The 25,410-nt window shown below is 45.8% G+C and overlaps 1 protein-coding gene across 2 annotated transcripts; it reads right to left on the minus strand.

The window, feature by feature from the left end:
- Positions 1–344: 344 nt before the first annotated feature.
- On the minus strand, positions 345–15,842 carry slc33a1 (solute carrier family 33 member 1). Of its 2 annotated transcripts, none has more exons than XM_084327671.1 (9): positions 15,755–15,842; positions 13,501–13,961; positions 12,721–12,880; positions 12,199–12,394; positions 9,999–10,198; positions 6,326–6,510; positions 3,681–3,798; positions 1,747–1,962; positions 345–651 (listed from the first exon to the last, which is right to left on the minus strand). In XM_084327671.1, exons 2-9 carry the CDS (start codon positions 13,917–13,919, stop codon positions 481–483), a joined length of 1,665 nt encoding a protein of 554 aa, XP_084183797.1. In that variant the 5' UTR covers positions 13,920–13,961; positions 15,755–15,842; the 3' UTR covers positions 345–480. The 2 variants fall into 2 exon arrangements, with proteins under 2 accessions (XP_084183797.1, XP_084183796.1); XM_084327670.1 differs by having other exon boundaries at positions 15,614–15,823.
- Positions 15,843–25,410: the final 9,568 nt, after the last annotated feature.

The raw sequence follows: 25,410 nt of genomic DNA on the forward strand, positions 1-25,410 counted from the left end.
CCAACGCTTGGGACCGTTGCTGTCTGAGGAAAGCGACAGTTGTGACTCGAGGATCAAGAAAAGATGGCGGAGTTTGAGATAGGTAAATTTCAACCCTAACCCTTGACCTTACTGGAGACCTCGTCTTATATTCAGAGATGAATATTTTCATCCAGAATGTCCCTGGTGACTCCCAGTTTACGTGTATTCAACATCTATTTTAAAAGTTGCTAGCTACTCTGAATGGTTCCTAGTTTTGTTTCCAGAGAGACACCGTTAAGAGTGACACCAGTTACAGTATAACGAGAAGCATTTTTAACCCTTTTTGAGAGAGGGTAGGGTCACGGTATTCACGGTATATTTTTCCCACCAGAGAGGAAGCAGAGGGAGTAAGCCAGGCAGAGATGTTTGATTCCGAGTCCAGCGTTCAGCCGTTTGGGGGCGGGGTATGCGGTAGTGCACCAATAAGAGTTAACAGAGTTCTGAATTACAAGTGTCTTGTCATTGGTTGATTCTGCTGCACCTCCAGGCAGACGGGCTCTGGTCCTGCAATCGCCTCATCTTCTTCCCTAGCCACACCCACCAGGTTAAGCCAATCAGAACGCACACCACCGACTCCACATAGTAGCCGTCCAGCGACGTCGCGCACAGGCCGCCCGCCTCCACACACTGCTGCAGGGAGGAGGGAGGAGAGGGGGGAATGTCAAATATGGTGATGTCACAACTGTGTAAAGAGATAAACCTCTTGTGACCAGAAATATAACTCTTAGGGTGTGTTCACATCTGAAAGTCCAGGGATAGTCCGGACTTTCTGGTGGACCAAATGTGAAAATGATACATTGTTTGATTTTGGTCTGTGTTCAGAGAGACAGAGAGAGGAAGAGAGAGACTGTCCGCGCACGGCGCCAGTCTAGAGAGACAGAGAGAGGAAGAGAGAGAGAGGAAGAGGGAGACTGTCCGCGCGCCTGTCATTCATTGAGTTGGGTCGCGCGCAAGCTGTCACTTGGCGCTGTCAAGTTGGGTCGCGCGACCGCCGCCACTAGGCACCTGTCACTCATTTGCTCTAGATTAGATACTATATAAAGTTTGTTTTGCGTTCACACCAACAGCAAACGAACCATGGTCCACTTTGAAACGAACCGAGTCCCAACTTTTCAAGAGGACCATGGTTCGGTTGTTTGGTCCTCATTATAGTTCGGTTTGCGTTCAGACCTGTACAAACCAAACGGACTATTGATCTAAAGGGACCATGGTCCACTTAAAGTGGACCAAACAGGGTAGGTGTGAACGCGCCCTTAGTCTTCACACACCTTCTTTTTTCTCTCTTTAATACATAAACACAGACATTTTAAATCCATCTCCCTCTCTTTCTGTCTCTCTCACATACTGAATCCATCAACCCAACTTCTCTCTCACCCCCTCCCTCTTGCTCACACACACACACACACACAATCCATCAACCAAACTTCTCTCACCCCCTCCCTCGCTCACACACCCACAATCCATCAACTCAACCTCTCTCTCTCTCTCTCACACACAATCCATCAACCAACCTCTCTCTCACACACACAATCCATCAACCCAACCTCTCTCTCACACACATAATCCACCAACCTCTCTCACACACATAATCTACCAACCTATCTCTCTCTCTCATAGGCTACTCCTAATGCAGAAAAAGAGGTCCTGCACAGTGCAGACCCATACTAACCATCAACCCCCCCCCCCCCCCCACCCTCTTTCTTTCGTTCTCTCTCCCTGACTCACCCCTGCGTCCTCTGTGGAGTCACAGCTTTGTCCGAGGGCCCCCTCACAGACCCTGGAGGTGAGCGGGTCCACCAGCCACAGAGCCACAGTGGAGGGCCAGTTGCCCCCCAGGTTGGTGACGGTGTTCAGCATGGTCATGTAGGTCCCACCGATCAGCGGGTCGCTCACCTTGGCATGGAAGGCCATGCAGGCCACGTACATGCTGTACAGCGTCACCTGGAGGCAGAGGGAGGGCAAAGGTCATGAGGCCCCGAGGGGAGGACATTTTGTGAGGCCTTTAGGATTCCTTCTGTATTAAAAGCCACAATCTGCACGTCGACTGCAAGCATATAGATCCTACAGGAGTTTGACTTGAGTGGCAGACGCAGTGGCTGTACTGTATTGTATAGCTAAGTATTGTTACTCTGTCAGTGAGTTGACATTGTAACTAGGGTTGGGTACCGAACTTGGTACTTTTAAGGGTACCACCCAAATTACATCGGTACTAGCGAATACCGATTCACGCTAGATCAATCAAATTTCTGTACCTTTACATATTTAGTATAAGAGTCTAATATGCTAGACAAGTGGGAGCCTTTTCCACAAATACTGTAATGATAATGTTGATATTTATGCAATTTAGTTTGTGTGGTGTGTTACAACAATAAATAACAAAATAGAAATGTATTACAGAGATAGTTAAGTACCGAAAAAAGAACGGTACCCAACCCTAATTGTAATACAGGCTGGAACATCAAGGGTCCAGCTAAAGAAAGGAGAGCAGGAAAGAAAGAGAGTGTGTGGCTTCACCCTGCTGGGAGAGTAGCTTGAGGAACATGAAGATCATCATTCATAATCTATGTTTGTTAGCACTGGCTTGCCCTCAAACAGCTCCGAAGCAGATGTACCACAGATATGAGAAAGGCCAAATCAGATTACTATTTAGATTTAATTACACGTTCCTACACAAACCCGTCTCAGTTTTGGAAGGCGGTTAACTTAAAGCCTGGACTCTCTCTCTGCCCTCGGATTCATCACTAATGACAGATACTCATCACTGTGTCCTTTATGAGGTTGGTTGGTCCTCGCTGATGGAGAGGCGCAACAAACGCTGGTATTTGCTCATTTCTTAAAAGCCCTTATTGGTAAGCTACCTCCTTATATTATATGATTATTAGAATGGAATGTTGGAACCTATGGATCCCGTTCTAGTGACTTAAGGTCCCCTGAGGGTAAATCTGCATGTTGCTATGATGCCTCGAGTCTAGCTCATAAAATGAACTCCAACAGTCCTTAAAGCTTGATCTCCAACCTTTGTCAATCAAGTTGTATGTGTTTTAATTGATTTGTTATCCTTACTTTTTGCCTCGTCTTGTTGTCTTATTGTTTTGTTAAGTTATATACTGTGGGATTTTACATGTTTTCTTTTTGCTTATTTCTGTATGTACACTTGATGTACACTTGATGTACACTTGATGTACACTCAATGCGACTGTAAATGAGGGAAACTCAGAAACTCAGTTGCCTTTAGAGTTTAAAGAGTTTAAATAGAGTTTAAATAAAGGTTATCATTAAATAAAGTAAATTTAAAAAATCATGATTCTACTGCCTAAAAAGGTAATTATTGATGATGAACATCAATTGGATTATATTAACAGTGCTACGACAGGGAGGTCAAATCCATTCCACAACATCTGCTCCTCCTTCCTCATATTCCCTGCATCTCTCCTGTATACCATATATCCCTGTATAGTTAACATTCAAGAGGGAGAGAGAGAGATAAAGAGAAGAGGGAGAGAAGAGGAGAGAGATAAAGAGAGAAGAGAGAGATACAGAGAGAAGAGGAGAGTGAGAAAGAGAGTAAGCAGAGAGCGATAAAGAGAGAGAGTGAGATAAAGAGAAGAGGAGAGGGCGTGAGAAAGAGAAATAGAGAGAGAGAGCGAGAGAGAGCTTACCTGATGCAGTGCGTAGCTGAGCATCAGTATAGCGTAGTAATACACAGGGAAGCCTTCCTCCTGTTTGAGGCTCGGCGTCCACCACACCAGCAGCGCAAACACCGGGCCTATTAGCAACCTGCAACCACAGCAGTCTGTCAGAGTGCTATACAGTACCAGACAGTATTACACAGCACAGTCTGTCAGAGTGCTATACAGTACCAGACAGTATTACACAGCACAGTCTGTCAGAGTGCTATACAGTACCAGACAGTATTACACAGCACAGTCTGTCAGAGTGCTATACAGTACCAGACAGTATTACATAGCACAGTCTGTCAGAGTGCTATACAGTACCAGACAGTATTACACAGCACTAGAGGAGACACCTCTGTGTCTTCCACTAGAGGAGACACCTCTGGCGCAGAACGTCTTCCACTAGAGGAGATGTCTGTACACTGCCGCTCAAAAGCAGTGTACAGCTCTGCAGGTAATGAGGACACTGTAAATGTGAGTGAGTGAGTTACTGTCAAGACCAGATTAAGAATTCAGAGGCCTCTGGGCCAGACTCTTGTGGAGGCCCCCACACACACATACACGTGCATGCACGCACAGTGGCGTTTTTATATGTAAAACATTGGTGGGGCAGCCACTAACCAAGGCTACATACCAGGCAAACTACAGTAATCAAAATGACAGTAATCGTTGTTCGCAAATTTCGCACCACATATCAGGCATAGGCTACAGGTAAGCCTGCATTGTTAGTCGTGAAAGCAAATTAATCTGTCCACGCTGAATTAAACCCTCTATTTTCCTCAGACTTTCCTTTTTTTGGATTTATCCATTGGTAGCTTACTGGGGGGTCGGAAACTCAAGATTAGCCACTTGCAGACGGCAGGGAGAGGCACGGGTGTGACGTACTGTATATTTTAGTTGACTAAATATTTTTGTTGATGAAATATATTTTCATTTCAGTGTCACAGTATGACATCGATCTCCAAAATAATAAAAAATAAAAAATGTTTTTTTTAGAGGCCCCTCGTCACTAGAGGCCCACAGGCCGCGGCCCAAACGGCCCGGTTGTTAATCCGGCCCTGGTTACTGTATGGATGAGTTAGTCATTGGTTATATATACATGCTGTACACACACACAGTAGGCAGAGGGTGTACTCTTGGTAGGAGGAGGAGGTGCTGTTAGTAGGAGGAGGGTGTACTCTTGGTAGGAGGAGGTGCCGTTAGGAGGAGGAGGGTGTACTCTTTTTTTTTTACTTTTTTTTTATATTTTGATGGTATTTCTTGCTTTATTGTGGATAGGACAGTCAGAGAGGAAATTGGGTGAAGAGATGGGGGAGGACATGCAACACAAGTCCTGGGCCAGATCCGAACCAGGACGTTGCCAGTACACTGCAAGCCCAGCTACGTGGTGCGCCACCAAGGCGCCCCAGGAGGAGGATGTACTATTTTTTTTTTTTTTTACTTTTTTTTTTTTTAGCGTTTTATCGCTTTTCTGGTCAAGCATGACCGACAGATACAGGGTGAAACGGGATATAGAGCAGGGGAAGACATTCTGGCAAATGACGGCGGGTCCGGGAATCGAACTCGGAGTCCACCAGATCCGTGACGCAGCACGGTTTTCCCCGACGCAGAAATAGCGCCGAGATATGCGGTGAGCTACTGGAGCCCCCGGAGGATGTACTCTTGATAGGAGAAGGAGGTGATGTTGGTACAGTAGAAGAAGGTCATGTTGATACAGTAGGAGGAGGAGGTGATGTTGGTACAGTAGGAGGAGGAGGTGATGTTGGTACAGTAGGAGGAGGAGGTGATATTGGTACAGTAGGTGTAGGTGATGTTGGTACAGTAGGAGGTGATGTTGGTACAGTAGGAGGAGGAGGTGATGTTGGTACAGTAGGTGGAGGTGATGTTGGTACAGTAGGTGGAGGTGATGTTGGTACAGTAGGTGGAGGTGATGTTGGTACAGTAGGTGGAGGTGATGTTGGTACAGTAGGAGGAGAAGGTGATGTTGGTACAGTAGGAGGAGGAGGTGATGTTGGTACAGTAGGAGAAGGAGGTGATGTTGGTACAGTAGGAGAAGGTGATGTTGGTACAGTAGGAGGAGGAGGTGATGTTGGTACAGTAGGAGGATGTGCTGTTGGTACAGTAGGAGGAGGAGGTGCTGTTGGTATAGTAGGAGGAGGTGATGTTGGTACAGTAGGAGGAGGTGCTGTTGGTACAGTAGGAGGAGGAGGTGATGTTGGTACAGTAGGAGGAGGTGCTGTTGGTACAGTAGGAGGAGGTGATGTTGGTACAGTAGGAGGAGGAGGTGATGTTGGTACAGTAGGAGGAGGTGCTGTTGGTACAGTAGGAGGAGGTGATGTTGGTACAGTAGGAGGAGGTGGTGTTGGTACAAAACTGGGCAAACATAAACGTCAGCCTATTTGGGGAGGGGCTTGTGATTGGAAGGTCACTGGGTTCAGTGGCTATGGTTGTGACACTGACCTATATTTGTACTGGAGAGCTGCCAGGCGTGTGACTGTGTAGTAGGTTGATTATGGAGAAGAAAAAACATTCACGCTCAGCAAAAGCTTCCCTGGGTAAATAAAGACAACACAACGCTGCTTCCATGCATGACCACCACATGTCCTGTGACGTCCCCTGGGTGTGTGTACCTTAAAGGGAAGGCCTTGTAGTAGACGTCCAGGGGCCGCGGTCCTGCCGTGTACTTGCTGATGATGAGGGGCAGCAGGATCTGCAGAGGCACCATGGGTACTGCCAGCAGCGCCAGCTGCTCCTTGGGCACCCCGGCCTCCACCAGCTTCAGACCAGTCACCGCGTCCGCCGCAGAGAAGCCAACCTGAATCACACACACACACACAAATACACGTGCACATAGACACACACAAGCACACGGACACACACAAGCACGTTACACAAGATGAAATACAAAACACACAATGATAATATATATATTATACATGTTGCACAGGGCAACAAACTTGTATGTCCAAGCACAGGTAGATTTCAAATACAATTACAGCCCTACTCCTCTCCTCTCCTCAACTCAAGTCCTCCCCTCTCCTCTCTTCCAGTAGTTTCACCAGTAATAATGACCAAGTATCTTTGGATGACAACTAACTGACTGTCCTTGTGTCAACATAACAAAACATTTCCAGGCGGTTAGCTCCCAGGGTCCATGATAATAGTATGAAGGGAAACTTAAATTTGACCAGATGAGCCTCTCCCCACCCATCAGCACCAGTGAAGGCTAGCTCTGTGGTGGGATTCGAACTGGTCAAACTAGGGGTGGTGGCAGAGAGGAGGATGAGAAAGAAGCTGGACGCTATACTGGTGAACCCCACCCACCCCCTCTATGGTGATCTAGCCAAGATGAGGAGCACGTTCAGCCACAGACTCATACCCCCCTGACACACTACTAACCGCCTCAGCTAGTCCTTCGTGCCAGTGGCCATCAGGCTCCCCAACCGGGAGCAAGGACTGCTGCCAGCAGCTGGAGAACTAATGGCAGCAGAACTTGAGAACTGTTCGAATATCTGACTCTACACCACTAAACCCTGCAGACTCTAGTGCAGTGTGTATTATGACCAATAGGGTATAGATCCTCATCTGCACCTTTTTGTCTGTTTACTTTTATTCATATTTTATATGCAAATTCTTCTTATTACCTATATTTATTGTCTTTTCATTACCCTGCCCATACCTGTAACTCCCCCCCCCCCCCTACTATAACACCTGAATATCCAATCCAATAGAGGAATATCTGGAATATCTGCTGAAACGTTGGTGTGTTGTGTAACTTGTGTTATTAAATGTCACAGCAATTTGTTCTTATTTATCAGTAAAAGAGGAGGCAGTGAATAACTACTCTGCCCGGCGACACTCCTTCACCAGACAGTAGCGGGAGGGAAGGATATAATAAAGCAAATCAAATCAGTATCTTCCTTGTGAAATAATTGTCACAGACTGCAGGCCCTTTTTTCTGCATTAGGAGTAGCCTATATGTGTGTATGTGAGAGAGAGCGAGAGAGAGAGAGAGAGAGACAGAGACAGAGAGAGAGAGAGAGACAGAGACAGAGAGAGACTCAGCCCCTCCCATGCCTCACAACAAACTAAACCCCCAGCTAAATCATCTCAAATGGACTACTCTGCTGTAAGCTGTTTGCTGAACAGACAGAGTGCAGGGGACAGGTTTGGGGAATTGGATATCCGTGAGGCCGGGATGTCAGTTCCTTCTGCTGTTTTCACAGAATGTCTGGTGCTTGTTGGTGGGAGTGGCTCTCGTTACACAGCATGTCTGGTGCTTGTTGGTGGGAGTGGCTCTCGTTACACAGAATGTCTGGTGCTTGTTGGTGGGAGTGGCTCTCGTTACACAGAATGTCTGGTGCTTGTTGGTGGGAGTGGCTCTCGTTACACAGCATGTCTGGTGCTTGTTGGTGAGAGTGGCTCTCGTTACACAGCATGTCTGATCCATTCAAAAATCCATTCAAATAAAACAGTTGTCATTGACCGACGTGAAAAAAATTCAACTCAGTTGTTTAGGGCGAAAATGTCAGCGTGCACGACTGATCGGCTCAGTAGTATGAGACAGATAGACACGCGCTTACGCCACCTGACTGAGATAATAAAACACTAAATACTTGTGGATAAGTGCTAAATGAGGAAACCCAAGCCCACTGCCAAAAGAAAAGTCTAAAATGCCTATAAATATTTATACTATGGAACTATAAACTAACCATGATTTACATGGCCCATAATGGCTCCCAAACAGCATTGCCAACTTCAACAGACACAAATTTTAATACAGGGTTTCTCAGAAGCAGTTAATCAGGTAGCGGATAATTTCCGCCCCATTTCCAACCTCCCCTTCCTCTCAAAAATAATTGAGCGAGCCATTGCCTCCCAATTAAAATCCTACCTCGACAACAATAACCTTTATGATACATTTCAATCCGGATTCCGCACCAAACATAGCACTGAAACTGCTCTTCTAAAGGTCACCAACGACATACTCCTCTCTGCCGACTCTGGTTCCCTCTCCATCCTCATTCTCCTAGACCTCAGCGCTGCTTTTGACACCATCAGTCACCCCATCCTCATCACTAGTCTCCAGTCCTCCGTTGGCATCTCCGGAATCCCCCTCACCTTGCTCCAATCATATCTCTCACACAGGCACCAATTCATCTCTATCAACAACTGCAAATCCCCCACTGCCCCCATCACTCATGGTGTCCCCCAAGGCTCAGTACTTGGTCCCCTGCTCTTCATCCTCTACATCCTTCCACTTGGTCTGATTCTCCGCCAACATGGCCTGCGTTTTCACTGTTATGCAGACGACACTCAGCTCTACCTCTCCACCAAGACTATCACTCCAGCCACTCTCTCCACCCTCAGCACCTGCCTCACAGACATCAAAACATGGATGCAAAATAACTTTCTCAAATTAAACTGCAATAAATCAGAAATCATCATTATCGGTCCAAAATCCCTCACCAGCCACACCCAGGATTTCACCCTAAATATTGATGGTACCATTGTCACCCCCTCCACTCACGTCCGTAACCTTGGCATCATCCTGGACTCCACCCTTTCTTTCCTCCCCCATGTGAACCACATAACCAAATCTGCCTTCTATCACCTCCGGAACATTGCTCGTCTTCGCCCCTCCCTATCACTCTCCGCTGCTGAAACACTGGTTCATGCATTCATATCATCAAGACTAGATTACTGCAACAGCATCCTCTTCGGCTCACCAAACACTATTCTCAATAAACTCCAATATGTCCAAAACTCTGCTGCCCGCATGCTCACCTCCACCCGTCGCTCTGATCACATCACCCCTGTCCTCCACGACCTCCACTGGCTTCCAATCAAATACAGGATACATTTTAAAATACTACTCATCACATTTAAAGCCCTCAACAACCTTTCCCCTCCCTACCTGTCCGACCTCCTCCACCGTCACACGCCCACCCGTCGCCTTAGGTCTGCAGATGCCAACCTCCTAACACCTCCCACGACCAAGCTCCGGACCTGGGGCGACAGGGCCTTTGCTGCTGCTGCCCCCTCCCTCTGGAATGCCCTCCCCAGCCATATGCGTGATGCAAACACCCTGACATCTTTTAAATCAGCCCTCAAAACCCACCTTTTCAATCTTGCTTTTGACCTATAATTCTGTCGGTTTTATTTTATTTTGTCATGTATTATTTTTGTTCTGTTTTGTTCTGTTTTTTGTTTTGCCATAGTTTGTCTCTCCTGCCCATGTGAAGCGTCTTTGAGCACCTGGAAAAGCGCTATATAAAATAGATGTATTATTATTATTATTACCTTAGCAGTGAGAAGTAGAGAACAGAAAGTAAACACTGTGGGCATCTTGGCGATGGAGAACAGCTGCTTGTAGGTTTCCATGACGCCCTGCTTCTCCTCCTGGACCCGCCTCTTCCCGTGGCCGTGCTCATTCTCCCGTTTAAAGATGGCCACCAGCGTCGTGGAAACAAGGAACACCACACCCCAGAAAAACAGGAAGTCTGTGGCAAAGGAATCAGAAATGTGACTGTGGGTAGGAAGGTGCATCCGTCTCCCTTCTTGTTCTCTCCTCTTCTTCATATTCGGTGTAACCTCTCTCTCCCCTTCACCCCTTCTCTTCATCCTTCCCTCCTTATATAGACATTTAAAAACGACATGTTTACACTGTCCTTAGTACTCAAAGTCGATCATTCCTAGTATTTACATATTATAAGTAATGTTGGTTTTAACTCAAGTTCCGGAATTACCTGTCTGAACAGCATGTCAGTGAACTTGTTCAGAGTTTTTACTCAATTCGGTTTTATTATCGGTTTTATTGATAATTGAGGGTGTTCCACAAGGTACAATTTTAGGTCCAGTTCTTTTTACAGTCTATATTAATTATATATATATTTTTTTTATTATCTTTATTGGCTTTTTCTGGTCGCGCAGGACCGACAGCTTTATCTTGGCCACGCAGGGCCAACAGAGGAGAGAGGGAGAAATGGGAGGAGAAGAAGGGAAGACATGCGGCATATGGTCACCGGGTGTGGGAAACTAACCCGGGACGACCGCTTCGCGACTCAGCGCGCTATGTGGTGTGCTACTGGAGCGCCCTATATCAATGATATTATTTAATCTTTAACTAACTGCCATGCACATTTATACGGGGATGATACAATATTGTATTACATTGCAGATTCTGCTCATCCAGGTGTGGAGAATCTGCAACATTCCTTTAACGTTCTTTCTTTTTAACGTGTTTATAGCACTCATTCTGCTCTTAGGTTTATTACTGGTGATGTTTATAGCACTCATCATTGCATACAGTATGAAAAGGTTTGGTGGTCTTCTCTGTCTGAGAGACCTGATAGACACATGCATTTGTTTATCTACAAGGCCCTAATTGAAAAATTGCCATCTTACATCACACCTATGCTAGATAGATGGCTGCAGGTTCCTCGAGTTTGTACTGAGCTTGGTAGATCTGCCAAATCAAATCATTTATCAATCAATCAGATTTATTTATATAGCACATTTAACATGACATGTGTCAACCAAAGTGCTGTACAGAGGGTAGATACACATAGATACATATTGACAACAATCACACTCCATTTTATGGGAGGGCACACAGGCAAACACATAGGAAAACAGGGCATGAGTCAGTGAACGGGAAAGGCTAGTAGGTAGAAGTGGGTTTTGAGCCTAGATTTGAAGGCATCTATCGAGGGGGCAAGCCTAATGGAGGTGGGGATGCTGTTCCACAGTTCAGGGGCTGCGACAGCAAAGGCACGGCCCCCCCTGAGCTTAGGGGGTTAGATTCTTCACTCTCTACAAGACACCTTGACAAATGAAGAACATGGTAACCATTGGACATTTTAAATCTGTGATTTCAAACCATTCTGTCTCTGTTTGTACCCGTTTTAATTTATTTGAGTTTTTTGTATCTTGTATCTTTTCTTAACTGTTTTATATACATGTTTTAATGTATTGATTTCTTTATTTTCTATCTTTGTCCTTTCATTCTTTAATTCTCAGTCTTTCTAAGTTATTTTAAACCGTCTCGACATCAGTGTGAATGAGAGTCTGCTCTCAATGATTCTCCGAGGATAAATAAAGGCAATAATAATATACCCTTCAACCACCCAGAGGGACCATACTTTAAAACACGTTATTTTTTGTTGAATGAAATCTTGCATCACTTTTCTTTTTAAAGATATGCATTTAGGGCATTTGTGCTTTATTGGGGACAGGACAGTGAGAGACAGGTAGAGAGAAGGAGGAGGACATGCAACACACGTCCTGGACCGGATTCAAACCCAGGACGTTGCGATTACACGGTACGTGCCCTATCGTGGTGCGCCACCAGGACGCCCCCTTGCATCACTTTTCATTCATTACAAATCCCTCCCTCCCTCCCTGCCTGCCTCTCTCTCTCTCTCCCTCCCTCCCTCCCTCCCTCGCTCCCTCCCTCCCTCCCTCGCTCCCTCCCTCCCTCCCTCCCTCCATCCCTCCCTACCAGGCAGGGTGACGATGCCGTTATCTTTGGGTTCTGCCCTCAGGTACTTGTTGCAGAAGTCAGCCGACTCCAGCGCCAGGAAGAGGACGTTCCCCAGGAAGTAGCCTGCCGTCTGGCCCACAGAGTTACATGTGGAGGCATAGCCCACGTTCTCCCTGGACAGCATGGTCAGAGCCCAGCCGTCCACAGCTATGTCCTGAGGGACACAGAGAGCGACGGAGACGGAGACAGAGAGAGACACGCACACACAGAGAAAGCAAAGAAAAGAGAATGTGTCTCAGACTTTGTGTGAGACTGTGCACTAGTTTTGTGTGTCCGCAGGCGTGCATGTTTTTCAATAACTGAAATGTGTGTGTGTATGTGTGCACGTGTCTTCCAATGTGACTGTGTGTGTGTGTGTGTGTGTGTGTGTGTGTGTGTGTGTGTGTGTGTGTGTGTGTGTGTGTGTGTGTGTGTGTGTGTGTGTGTGTGTGTGTGTGTGTGTGTGTGTGTTTGTTTGTTTGTTTGTTTGTTTGTGTCTACCTGTGTGGCAGCCAGGAAGGCCAACATAAAGAAGACCGTGGTCAGTGTCACTACATCTGGTCCTCGACCGTCCTCGCCCTTCAACAACACGTCCACCGTCATGGACAGGTAGATCATAAACAGCCCCAGCAGGTACTGGGTGGGGACTAGCCAAGACTTCCTATAGAGGAGAGAGGAGAGGAGAAGAGAGGAGAGGAGAAGGGGGAGAGGAGAGGACAAGGGAGGAGAGGAGGAGAGGAAGGGAGAAAAGAGAACAAGGGAGGAGAGGAGAAGAGGTCATTTTTACGATTCGTATATATCGTTGACTTTTGCATATACCCAGTGGTGGAAGATAAAATAGTACTCTGGTAAAAGGTACATGTCCTCCATTGTACGGATCGGATCCTACATGATTCCAGTGCTTGGGAGCATTCAACCCTCAAACCATTGACCTCTAAAGGTTATATTAAAGTGGTATGTGGTCCAGTTATGCTAATGACTTTTTTTGCCATGTTTTCTATGCAAAATCTTTTTCTTCAAAGTAACTAGTAACCGGTGGGTTCAGAGGGTTTCTGTCTGAAACCCTCGTGCAACTGTGAGTACCTTTGAAATGTCTCTGCGATACTTCTTGTACGAGAAGCGTTTTGATAGAGAAAAGCGAGACAGACTTAATTGTAGGAATTTTACACATGGTGGGATAAGGGACTGTGTATTCACTCGGTGCATCAGAGTCACGAAAGGGGCCACCACTGAGCACACCTTAGTATTCAGTATACCTCCCACTGACCTGACCCGTCTTACCTCCTGCCAACCCTGCTGATGTAGAGCGCGTCCACCAGCGGCGCCCACAGCAGCTTGAGACTGAAGGGCCAGAAGACGAGGCTGAAGAAGGCCTGGTCCTTGTAGCCGACGCTCTTGCTCTGCAGGATCAGGGGGATGCTGCCCGCCAGGCCCAGAGGGATCCCCTGGAGCACGTAGAGGAAGAGGAGCAGAGCCACGTTCCCCAGCTCGCCGCGGATCCCCGGACGCTTTCTAGGATGGTCGTTGTCCTCGCTGTCCGACCCTTTGTTGAGGAGACCCTCGGCCTCGTCCTCCACCTCCGGGTCGGACATCTGTGGTCCCCTGCTCTCGCCCTCCCTCATGGTGTCGGTTTGGGGGTTGGCACCCGCCGGCTTCCTCTGCCGGCCGTTCTTGTGCGCCGTCGAATCAGAGAGCTCCATGGTGGAGCGGTGGGCGTCAAACCAGCTGTGCCCTCAGTGGATCTGGAGGAGAGGGAGACAGAGAAGTTGTCTTAGGACGTGTGGAGGTTAGGCTATTCATAAGAAGAACTGTACTCATCATGGCCGGTGAGAGCACAGCTCAGGCTATTAGAATAGTTTACGGTCTTGAATAGTACACTAGTAGAAGATACCAGTGCTCAGGATGTTATCCTATCTTCTACTATAATAAATGGTACATTTATTTATATAACAGCTTTTATCCAAAGCACTTTACAATTTGTTCCTCACATTTGACCCATTCACTCACATTCACACACAGACGGCAGAGACGACCATGCAAGGTGCCAACCTGCCCGGTCGGGAGCAATTAGGGGTTAAGCGTCTTTCTCAAGGACACAGACCAGGAACCTCCGGATTACCAGACAACTGTTCTACCTCCCAAGCCACCGTCACCCCTAATACTAACTAGGCTGCACTGAACTCATCAGCCATCGGCAACAACTCTGAATTTTAAAGGCTACCCTCCTTCCATCGTGTTCCGTCTTTGTAATCGCTTACTTGCGGCAGGTGGCTTCAGGACGAGGACGGAGCTTGTTGGGGGGTAGCGGTGAAACATTGGATGGTACTGAGATCAGTTTAGCTGAGCTTGGGCGTCTGGCAGAAAGGAGAGCTAAACATAGGTATTGTTCAGCTCAGCCCTTGAGTTGGTGGTGCTAGCTAACCGACATTGACTGAGTCTGGAGGCTCAAGTGCAGTGCAGAAAATAGCGACAGGAAGGCCAGGTACAGGTATCCTTGCTAGTATCTCTTCTGTGGGAGTGAAAATCAATTGCAGCATCATTTACATTTAGTCATTCAGCTGAACGCTTTTATCCAAAGTGACTTACAAATTCTGTACAACAGGCCAGCAGGGGGGTTACACCTCTGGCAGCTAAGGGTAAGTGATATTGTTCGTCAACTTGAGTGCTACTAGTATAAAAATATTAGCGTAGTAGTATAGGCATAATAAATAGCATAATACATGGTAGTAGATAGTAGTATAGACATAGTGGCATAGTACATAATAGTATAGATTAAATCATATTAAATCCTGTTAATCAAAAATGACGTGAGTGATTGGTGCTTCTGTGTGTGTTCTATCACTGTATATGCAATACATGCAATAATGCATGGAATATCAGCCATTCTAGGGCTACCTCTGTGGCTAGTTGGTACACCATCAGGTCAGGTGTAGGCAAAAAGACATGCCCACCCAAAGAGACTGCCCACGCAGTGAGTCATGAAACAAGGCTTGAACACTCACTGATACCCTAAATATCACCTGTAATTAGGTTTTCCTGTGAATCCTGTATTTTGTATCATTCTGTATGTGTGTCTTACTTGTTCCGTTATGTACGCACCTACTGTGGAAAGTACTGTCCTCCTGAGGACAAATACACTATCTATCTATCTATCTATCTATCTATCTATCTATCTATCTATCTATCTATCTATCTATCTATCTATCTATCTATCTAACTTAGCTAACAGCTATCAAAATAGCAGTTCTGGCTTTAGAGGAAATGACAAACTCCTTATTGACTAAATGCAGTCACTAAAGAATTGTGTCGTGAGGGTAGAGTAGCGACATTGCATGTTGAGGACAGGCTGAACATGTAAGTTGAATTGACAGATGGATGAATGCATCATGCATACCTGGAAGTGATGATGATGATGATGGCATGACGTGCAACATGCCACACAGCAGGGGATTATTAAAGAATCATTCACAAACGTTCGTTCGATTGTGAACGAGTGGCATAGGACATTAAACAAAATAATCGTTAATAACGTTACCGTTACTGCCTTCACCGGGTTACATCGATAGATGAGCAACAACAACAGAGAGAGAGGCGAGGAAGTGCAGTGTGTGTCACCTTCAAATGTGTCCGGCAGCTTCAGCTGACGTGTCATGAGAATTGATTGATTGATTGAAAACTTTATTAACAGATTGCAGAATGGGTACAATACAGTACAGCTCAATACACACAATTGTTAAGGGGATGCAGACCAGAGAAAGACTTTCGTCTTGTTTCCACCAGGGTCCCCCATTTTCAATTCATCAGGACATATATGACATACATGACATACAGATAGTCAGTACTGCTACATCTATACATTTATGACATACCAGATTTGCAAATACAGTACTGTTTGTGATACAGAAGGAGTCAAGAAAAGGGAGTATATACATTTGACGTAGAAACTGTACATTGGAGGAGGTTGGGTGGGGGGGGTTGGGTACACTGGGATATTGACAACCATACTGGGTAATTTACATTGGAGGTGGTTGGGGGGGGGGGGGCACACTGTATAAACAAGCAAAACTGTACATTGAGGGGGGGGAGACTCTGTACAAACAAACAAAATTGTACATTGGACTATTGACAAAACCATACTAGGTAAATGACTGTACATTGGAGGGGGTTGGGTTAGGATATTTACAGGGGCCAGTGTTGAATTGCAGTCTCCCGTAGGTGTCTCTTGAGAGAGGTTTTGAAAGTGGGTAGTGATCCACATTCCTTTACAGCTTTGGGTAGGGCGTTCCACATTGATGTGGCATAATTGCGAAACGTGTTTAGTCCCTTATTTGAGCCGAATCTGGGTTTAACATGATTTGTGGAGCTCCCTCTGGTGTTGTGATCGTGGTATTCACTGACCTTTGGGAAGTATTTTGCCATGTACATGGGTACCTTGGTCGTGTAGTGTATCTTGTAGACCAGGCCCATTGCAAGTTGCTGTACTCTGTCATCTACTCTAAGCCATCCTAGGTTGTCAAAGTGGGCAGGGGTGAGGTGGGTTCTAGGAGTAAGGTCAAGCAGTAGTCTGACCAGTTTGTTTTGAGATGTTTGTAATTTTGTTTTTAGCGCCTTTGAGGTGCTTTGGTACCATGAGGTGCAAGCATAGTCGTAGTACCCCTGAATGAGTGCTCCTGCCAGAGTCTTCAGGGTATTCTTGTTTACCAGAGAGGAGATCCGGTACAAGAATCGAGTTCGTTGGTTGACTTTTTTTATTACATTGGATGCCATTTTGTCACAGGAGAGATTAGCCTCTAGGATGGAACCCAGGTAGGTAATTTCATCTTTCCTTGTGACAATATTGTCACCCACTGTAACTGAGAAGCCGTCGGTCTTGCTGAGTTTGTTATTTGAACCGAAGAGAATGGACTCTGTTTTGCCCATGTGTAATGATAGTTTGTTATCAGCGAGCCATATGCAGATTCTGCCTAGTTCCGAGCTGAGGGTTTTTTCAACCTGTAACTTGTTCTTGTCAGAGACCAGCAGGGCTGAGTCGTCCGCAAACAGGAACAAGTTGCAGTCACAAGCTGACGACATGTCATTTGCATAAATTAGGAACAGTAGCGGTCCTAGTATGCTTCCTTGTGGAACACCACAGCTCACTGTGAGAGGGGGGGATAGAATAAACCCTACTGTCTGTTACCTGGAGTCACGTGATCACGATGACTGGTCATTTAGCGAATATGTTACTTACATAATGAATTGATCATATTTGCGTAGCAGATGGCCCTCATCAATTTATTCATAACTAGCAAGGGAATAAATCGGCTATAATGAATCAAGTTATATCGTATATGTCACAAATGTAACAGTACTAAATACCATGTATGTCATAAATAGGGTGACCAGATGCAAAAAGTCCAAAAGTGGGACAACAGTAAGATTTTGGTGGGACAAAGTGGGACAACAGTAAGATTTTGGTGGGACAAAGTGGGACAAAGTGGGACAGATAGATAATGTAATTTTTTTTATTAGAATAACTGCCATGGTCTTCACTGAATAGATTTAAATCAAAGGTTAAAGGTTAAATCAAAATAAATACAAATTAAATACCACCTAACATCTGTTTTAAATATTCAAACGTCATCACTTGACAGGAATGTCTTGTGTTTGATATTCCCTGTTAACACAGAACTAGGGAAAACAGTATGAATGGGAGTGTTGTACTGTGTGATAGACACTTGTTAACTCAGCTGCAGTGACCTTGTCCGTCTGGCTATCATTGTTTGGTTTAAAAAGAAACGTATCCATAGATCTGGATGTTTCTTTTTGGTGAGCCACTTTCAAGTGAGACTCACGTCCACTGTGGCGCTTCAAGTCGTATTCTCCTCCATGCGCAATTGAAAACGAACTATGACACAAAACACAGAAAGCCTGCTGCGGATTGAATGAATGAATGAATGAAAACTTTATTTAACAGATTGCAGAATGGGTACAATACAGTACGGCTCAATACATACAATTGTTAAGGGGATGCAGACCTGAGAAAGACGTTTGTCTTGTTTCCATCAGGGTCCCCCATTTTCATTTCATATAGACATTTATGACATACACAACATACATGACATTTATGGCATAGGGACATATAGGTATTTAGTACTGATACATTTGTGACATAAACGGTATTCAAATATACAGTACTGTTACCCCTAGATCCTGACAGAGTATATACATATGATGGGGAGGGGACTGTACATTAGGAGGGGGTGGGTGGGTGGGTGGGAGAGAAATATACATACGGCGGGGAGGGAATATATACATACGGTGGGGAGGAGACTGTCTATTAGGAGGTGGTGGGGGTTTTGGGCATTTACGGTGGCCAGTTTCGAATTGCAGCCTCCCGTAGGTGCTCTTTAAGAGCGGTTTTGAATGTGGGCAGGGATTCACATTTTGGGTAGGGCATTCCACATTGTTGTGGCATAATTGCGAAACGTGTTTAGTCCCTTGTTTGAGCCGAATCTGGGTTTAACATGATTTGTTGAACTGCCATCTGCCTCACCCAGTCATGTGTCGTTTGCCAGTCTTGGTTGTAACTGCAGGTCCGTTTCTTTTTACTGCTTTCCATCTTGAACTAGTTCGCTTGTAATGTTGTTGTGTTTTTTTTGACCAATCAGATTTGCGATATGAGGTAGCGTCACAAGTTCAACTCTCACGAGCAGAGCAGTGCGCTAAATTACTATAACCAATCAGATCTGCGATATGAGGTAGCGTCACGACTCAGTCTCAGTCACGTCACAAGCAGGCAAGCAGCTCGCTAAAGTACTATAACAAATCAGAGCAATGTGTGTGGACAAGAGGCGGGTTGCTACGTTTACTGTCTGTAGGGAGGGGCTTTTAGACGCATGTTTTTTTTTGGCTTCGAAAAGAGGGACATCCTCTCAATATGAGGGACGCGGGACATTTGGTCAAATGGTGGGACAGTACAACCAAAAGGGGGACACCTGGTCACCCTAGTCATAAATGTATGTCATAAATGTCACTATGAATTGAAAATGGGGGACCCTGATGTAAACAAGACAAACGTCTTTCTCTGGTCTACATCCCGTACTGTATTGTACCCATTCTGCAATCTGTTAAATAAAGTTTTCATTCATTCATTCATTCATTCATTCATTCATTCATTCATTCATTCATCTTTTCAAACGCACACACACAGAGCAAATGAATGACGAGCCTGATTGATTGATTGATTGATTGATTGATTGATTGATTGATTGATTGATTGATTGATTGAAAACGTTATTAACAGATTGCAGAATGTGTACAGTACAGCTCAATACATACAATTGTTAAGGGGATGCAGACTGATTGATTGATTGATTGATTGATTGAAAAGTTTATTAACAGATTGCAGAATGGGTACAGTACAGCTCAATACATACAATTGTTACGGGGATGCAGACCAGAGAAAGACTTTCGTCTTGTTTACATCAGGGTCCCCCATTTTCAATTCATCATATATGACATACATGACATACAGATAGACAGTACTGCTACATCTATACATTTATGACATATCAGATTTGCAAATACAGTACTGTTTGTGATACAAAAGTGTCCAGAAAAAGAGTGTGACGTAGAAACTGTACATTGGAGGAGGTTGGGTGGGTGGGGTGGGGTTGGGTGGGTGGGGTGGGTGGGTGGGGGCTGTACATTGAGGTGGTGGGGGGGTTGGTTGGGTAGGGGGGACACACACATTTTACACTGTACATTGGAATACTGACAAAGCCTTACTTGGTCATTTACTGTACAACTAGGTTAGGACATTTGTAGGGGCCAGTTTCGAATTGCTGTCTCACGTAGGTGTTTTTTGAGAGTGTTTTTGAAAGTGATTCCAGAGAAAGACTTTCGTCTTGTTTACATCAGGGTCCCCCATTTTCAATTCATATAGCCTTTCATGTTGCTTTCTTTAGTTCATTAATGTGCACATTATTATGTTATAAAGTATGCTGTATCAGTACATTTTATTTAGTTTGTTAGTTCTTCAATCAACTTAAACTCTGGGTTTCATTGACGATGACTGCAAGGAAACGTGAACATCGGAGGCATATCATGTATTGAAAGACTTTTGTCTCCTATAAAAGCACAGGAGGTATTGTCCCAAGAGACACTGGCAACATCTCACTGATGATTACATCACATGCTCTATTACCAGTACTCTTTATACAACCAGCTACAATTAATACGAAGATGTGGAAATTAATACTGTGATATTAAATGAATACTGTGATATGGAAATTAATACTGGTGATATGGAAATGAATACTGTGATATGGAAATTAATACTATGGAAATTAATACAGTGGTATGGAAATGAATACTGTGGTATTATTTATTTTATTTTAAATAATGCATCCACAGAGCTTTTAGAAAGGTGTGGGATAAAAGTATTGCTTCCGCCCCCAAAAAATAAATATTGATTCAAGAATTTATCATTTAGAAATGTTGGCAGGTCCAAAATTAATGTTGTTATTTACAGTACATGTTATGTGCATGTTGTGTGCATGCATGTATCCCCTCCCTACTTACTATTTTTCCATGAGGAATGCACCTGATTGGATAAACGTCCTGCTAGTTGAGAGGTCCCTGTTTCTCTGCTCCCGTTTTCAAAAAGAAAATGGCGCCTTGCTCGCTCTTCAACTTTCAACTTCAACAAAAGTTAAACCTAAAATATGTGTCTGCCAACTAGTATAAACTAGTTTGTATAAACTAGTTTGACAGTTGGATCTGAACTTAGTTAGATGGTACAGTGTACGATACAATAATTATCGTACCCCATGTAATCCTATGTAAACACACCATCGTTTTGGTCTGACATGCTAGAGCGACATCTAGTGGCTGAATGTTATCTATAGCACCTTTAATTATTATCCATCCATCAAAGTCAGTCAAAGCTTACCAAAAGCACGAGCAGTGAACTCCAAGCCCACGTGACTGAACTCAAACTGGAAAGAAACAGACTAAAAAACGACGTAAACTCCATGATCAAAACTGCAAAAAAGAATTTCATCAATGACAAAACTGAGGAAAACAAAAACAAACCACGTGAACTTTGGAAATTACCAGGCCCGGACATGTGAAAACTTTAGGCAACCAACTTGCGCTTCCGCGTTTCTCTGATTGGCCGAGCGCGGCTCCCCCTTAAGCTCCAGGAGAGAGGAGAGAGGCTGAAAACCCGCAGTTCTTGCCCGACTGATGGGAGCCGAATCCCGGATCCGATTTTTCTGATGAATACCCCCAAAACATGGAGGTCCCGAACGCATGGAAGTATTGATTGCGCCGTAACGAATCATTAAAAAAATATACCGTTAACTGGAATATGTTGTGCCTTTACACATATGTTGGATTATATAATTGGTTTGTCATGACAAACTAATAAAAAAAATCGCGATTTCCGTTCATTGTAAACAATGATGAATGTAGTCACTGTGTGTTGTTGTCGCGATTTTTTATTAGTTTGTCATGACAAACCAATTACATAATCCAACATATGTGTAAAGGCACAACATATTCCAGTTAACGGTATATTTTTTTAATGATTCGTTACAGCGCAATCAATACTTCCATGCGTTCGGGACCTCCATGTTTTGGGGGTATTCATCAGAAAAATCGGATCCGGGATTCGGCTCCCATCAGTCGGGCAAGAACTGCGGGTTTTCAGCCTCTCTCCTCTCTCCTGGAGTTTAAAGGGGAGCTTAGTATTCCTGCCTCTGAGGAGCGAGTCACGGCTCATGCACATGCGCGCGCTCGGCCAATCAGAGCAATTCAGAGCAACGCAGAAGCGCAAGTTGGTTGCCTAAAGTGTTCACGCGGCCCGGACTGGCCATCGTCCGGGACGTTCGGGACGAATCCCAATGGGCCGGAAGTAAAGTGGGCTGGTCCAAAAAAAATATATATATATATATATATTTTTTTTGTAATTTTTTTTTGATGGGGGGGTTCGACTGGCCCATTTAGTCCACTCCGATCGGCCCACTTTGGTAGGGTAGGGCTGAAAAAGTTAGATGTAAAAATGAAAATTGACACAGAAAGATGCTTAAAAATAGCCTACTAGCTCTTACAGTGATTTCAGTCATCTCCCAGGCTACATGGTCTGTACGGCGGGCCGGTGTGGGCCAGTGCGAGTCGGTGTGTGCGCCAATAATGTGGGCCGGTATGTGGGCCGGTGTGTGGGCCAGTGTGTGAGTCGGTGTGTGGGCCACTAATGTGGGCCGGTATGTAGTGGCCCACACACCGACTCACACACTGGCCCACACACTGGCCCACACACCGGCCCACACACCGGCCCACACACTAATGTGTGTGGGCCAGTGTGTGGGCCAGTGTGTGAGTCGGGGTGTGGGCCACTAATGTGGGCCGGTGTGTGGGCCAGTGTGTGAGTCGGTGTGTGGGCCACTAATGTGGGCCGGTGTGTGTGAATCGGTGTGTGGGCCACTAATGTGGGCCGGTATGTGGCCCAGTGTGTGGGCCGGTGTGTGGGCCGGCAGTGGCGCCGGCAGGATTAAATTCCATAGTATGCATGCTTGCTCGCACAGAAACAGTCCATCCAGATGATGTAGCCTACACAGCGCTCTACTACAGATACACTACCCAGAGCGCAACGACACACTGAACGTCTCAGGCTGAATTTGTGAAACACAGAAAAAAGGCATTTATAATGCATGTCCCCTTTAGATCAACTTTCCAGCCCCCTGTCAACTGTCAAATGATGTCAACTGTCAACCTGAATTAACATTCAGTATTCAATATGGTCTGATATTAACATTCAGTATTGTCTGATTCAATATTAACATTCAGCATTCAAGTAGAACAGCTAGCTAGCCGTTGTGGACACTCACCTTTCCACAGCAAAACGGTAGGTAGGCAAAAAGGTGCTGCCGAATTTCTATCAGCATGTGACCTGTCCCACCAGAGGCGAGAACATATTAGACCATGTATACTCGCAATTTAAGAATGGGTACAAGTCACAGGCTCTTAGTCCATTCGGTAAAAGCGATCACGCCGCAATTTTTCTTCTGCCTAAGTACAAACAGTGTCTCAAGCGAACGCCGGTGGTCTCGCGAGAGGTTAAGCGTTGGACCGTGACGTCAGTAGAGTCACTCCAAGCAGTGCTGGGAAGCACAGAATGGAGTGTACTCCGTGATAACACAGCCAATATTAACGAATACACCGAAACGGTGATTGACTATGTCTGTACTCAGGTAGAAGTAATAATCCCCACCACCAAAATTAATATCTACCCAAACCAAAAGCCCTGGGTAGACAAATCCGTCCGTGAGGCTCTGAAAGTGCGCACATCAGCATACAACACCGGGCTGGTGACAGGCAACATGGAAGAACACAAGATGGCAAGATACAACGTCAGGAGAGCAGTAATAGAGGCAAAACGGCGCTACAGGGATAAAGTTGAACTTCAGTTTGAACAGGCTGACTCTAGAGGCATGTGGCAGGGCCTCAGAACAATGACAGACTACAAAGGAACCCCCCTCAAACTGAACAGTGACATCTCCTTAGCAAACGATCTCAACTCCTTCTATGCGAGGTTTGAGGCTGTGAATAACAACACCAGCCTACAAACCACGGCAATGGGGGGGGGGGGGTCTGCTGATGGAGACTCAGTGTTCAGGGTAACAGAGCATGAGGTGAGACGGATCTTTAAAAAAGTGGATATCAGGAAGGCAGCAGGACCGGACGGCATCCCCGGCCGCGTCCTAAAAGTCTGTGCCGACCAACTGGCCCCGGTATTCACTGACATCTTCAACCTGTCCTTGGAACAGGCCGTCATCCCCACCTGTCTGAAGAAGTCCACCATCATCCCTGTACCCAAAAAATCTACGCCCGCTTGCCTCAACGACTACCGCCCTGTAGCCCTCACCTCCATAGCCATGAAGTGCTTTGAGAAGCTAGTGAAGGGCTACATCTGTTCCTCCCTCCCCATCAACCTGGACCCTCTGCAATTTGCATATCGCCCCAACAGGTCCACGGAGGACGCCATAGCCCATGTGCTGCACACAGCAGCATCACATCTGGACAAGAGGAAGGGGAACTATGTGAGAATGCTGTTCATCGACTACAGCTCAGCATTCAATACCATAGTCCCCTCCAAACTCATAGCCAAGCTCAGGGACCTGGGCTTGAACTATGACCTGTGCCAGTGGGTCCTGGACTTCCTGACGGGCAGACCCCAGGTGGTAAGAGCCGGCAACTGCACCTCCTCATCCATCACGCTCAACATAGGGGCCCCCCAGGGCTGTGTTCTGAGCCCCCTCCTCTACTCCCTGTACACACATGACTGCGTAGCACAGCGGAACAACAACACCATCATCAAATTTGCTGATGACACAGTAGTGGTGGGCCTGATCTCTGCCAACGACGAAAGGGCCTACCTGGAAGAGGTAGAGAACCTGTCACAGTGGTGTCAGGAGAACTGCCTCTCCCTGAACGTCAGCAAAACAAAAGAGATGATTGTGGACTTCAGGAGGTCGGGGGTCAAGGACTACAGCCCCCTCAGCATCGACGGGGCACCAGTTGAGAGAGTGAACAGTTTCAAGTACCTCGGAGCCCACATATCCGAGGACTTGACATGGACCACACACATTGACAGTGTTGTGAAGAAGGCACGACAACGCCTCTACTTCCTCAGGCGCCTAAGGAAGTTCCAAGTCAGTCAGAAGATCCTTAGGAACTTCTACTCATGTACAATAGAGAGCATCCTGACCGGCAACATCACCTCCTGGTTTGGGAATAGCACTGCACAAGACCGTAGCAGACTACAAAGAGTGACACGTTCAGCCGAACGCACAATTAGAGGGGGGCTTCCCACCCTCCAGAACATTTACAACAAGCGGTGCAAGGGGAAGGCTAAGAGAATTATTAAGGACTCGAGCCACCCGAACAACTGCCTCTTTGAACTGCTGCCGTCAGGCAAGCGATACCGGAGTCTTATGGCGAGCACAGAAAGACTCAGAAGGAGCTTCTATCCCCAGGCCATCAGGCTGCTAAACGAACAATAATCGCTAAACGAACAATAATCACTATGCAACAACCATCAAATGCACACAGCACACACACCTACACGCACACACACACTCACTCAAACAAACAACACACTGCAGCACCCACTCTCCACACTTTAGATCACACAAACACACTTAC

The sequence above is a fragment of the Notolepis coatsorum genome (assembly GCF_963971535.1).
Source record: "Notolepis coatsorum genome assembly, chromosome: 1".
Classification (NCBI taxonomy): domain Eukaryota; kingdom Metazoa; phylum Chordata; class Actinopteri; order Aulopiformes; family Paralepididae; genus Notolepis; species Notolepis coatsorum.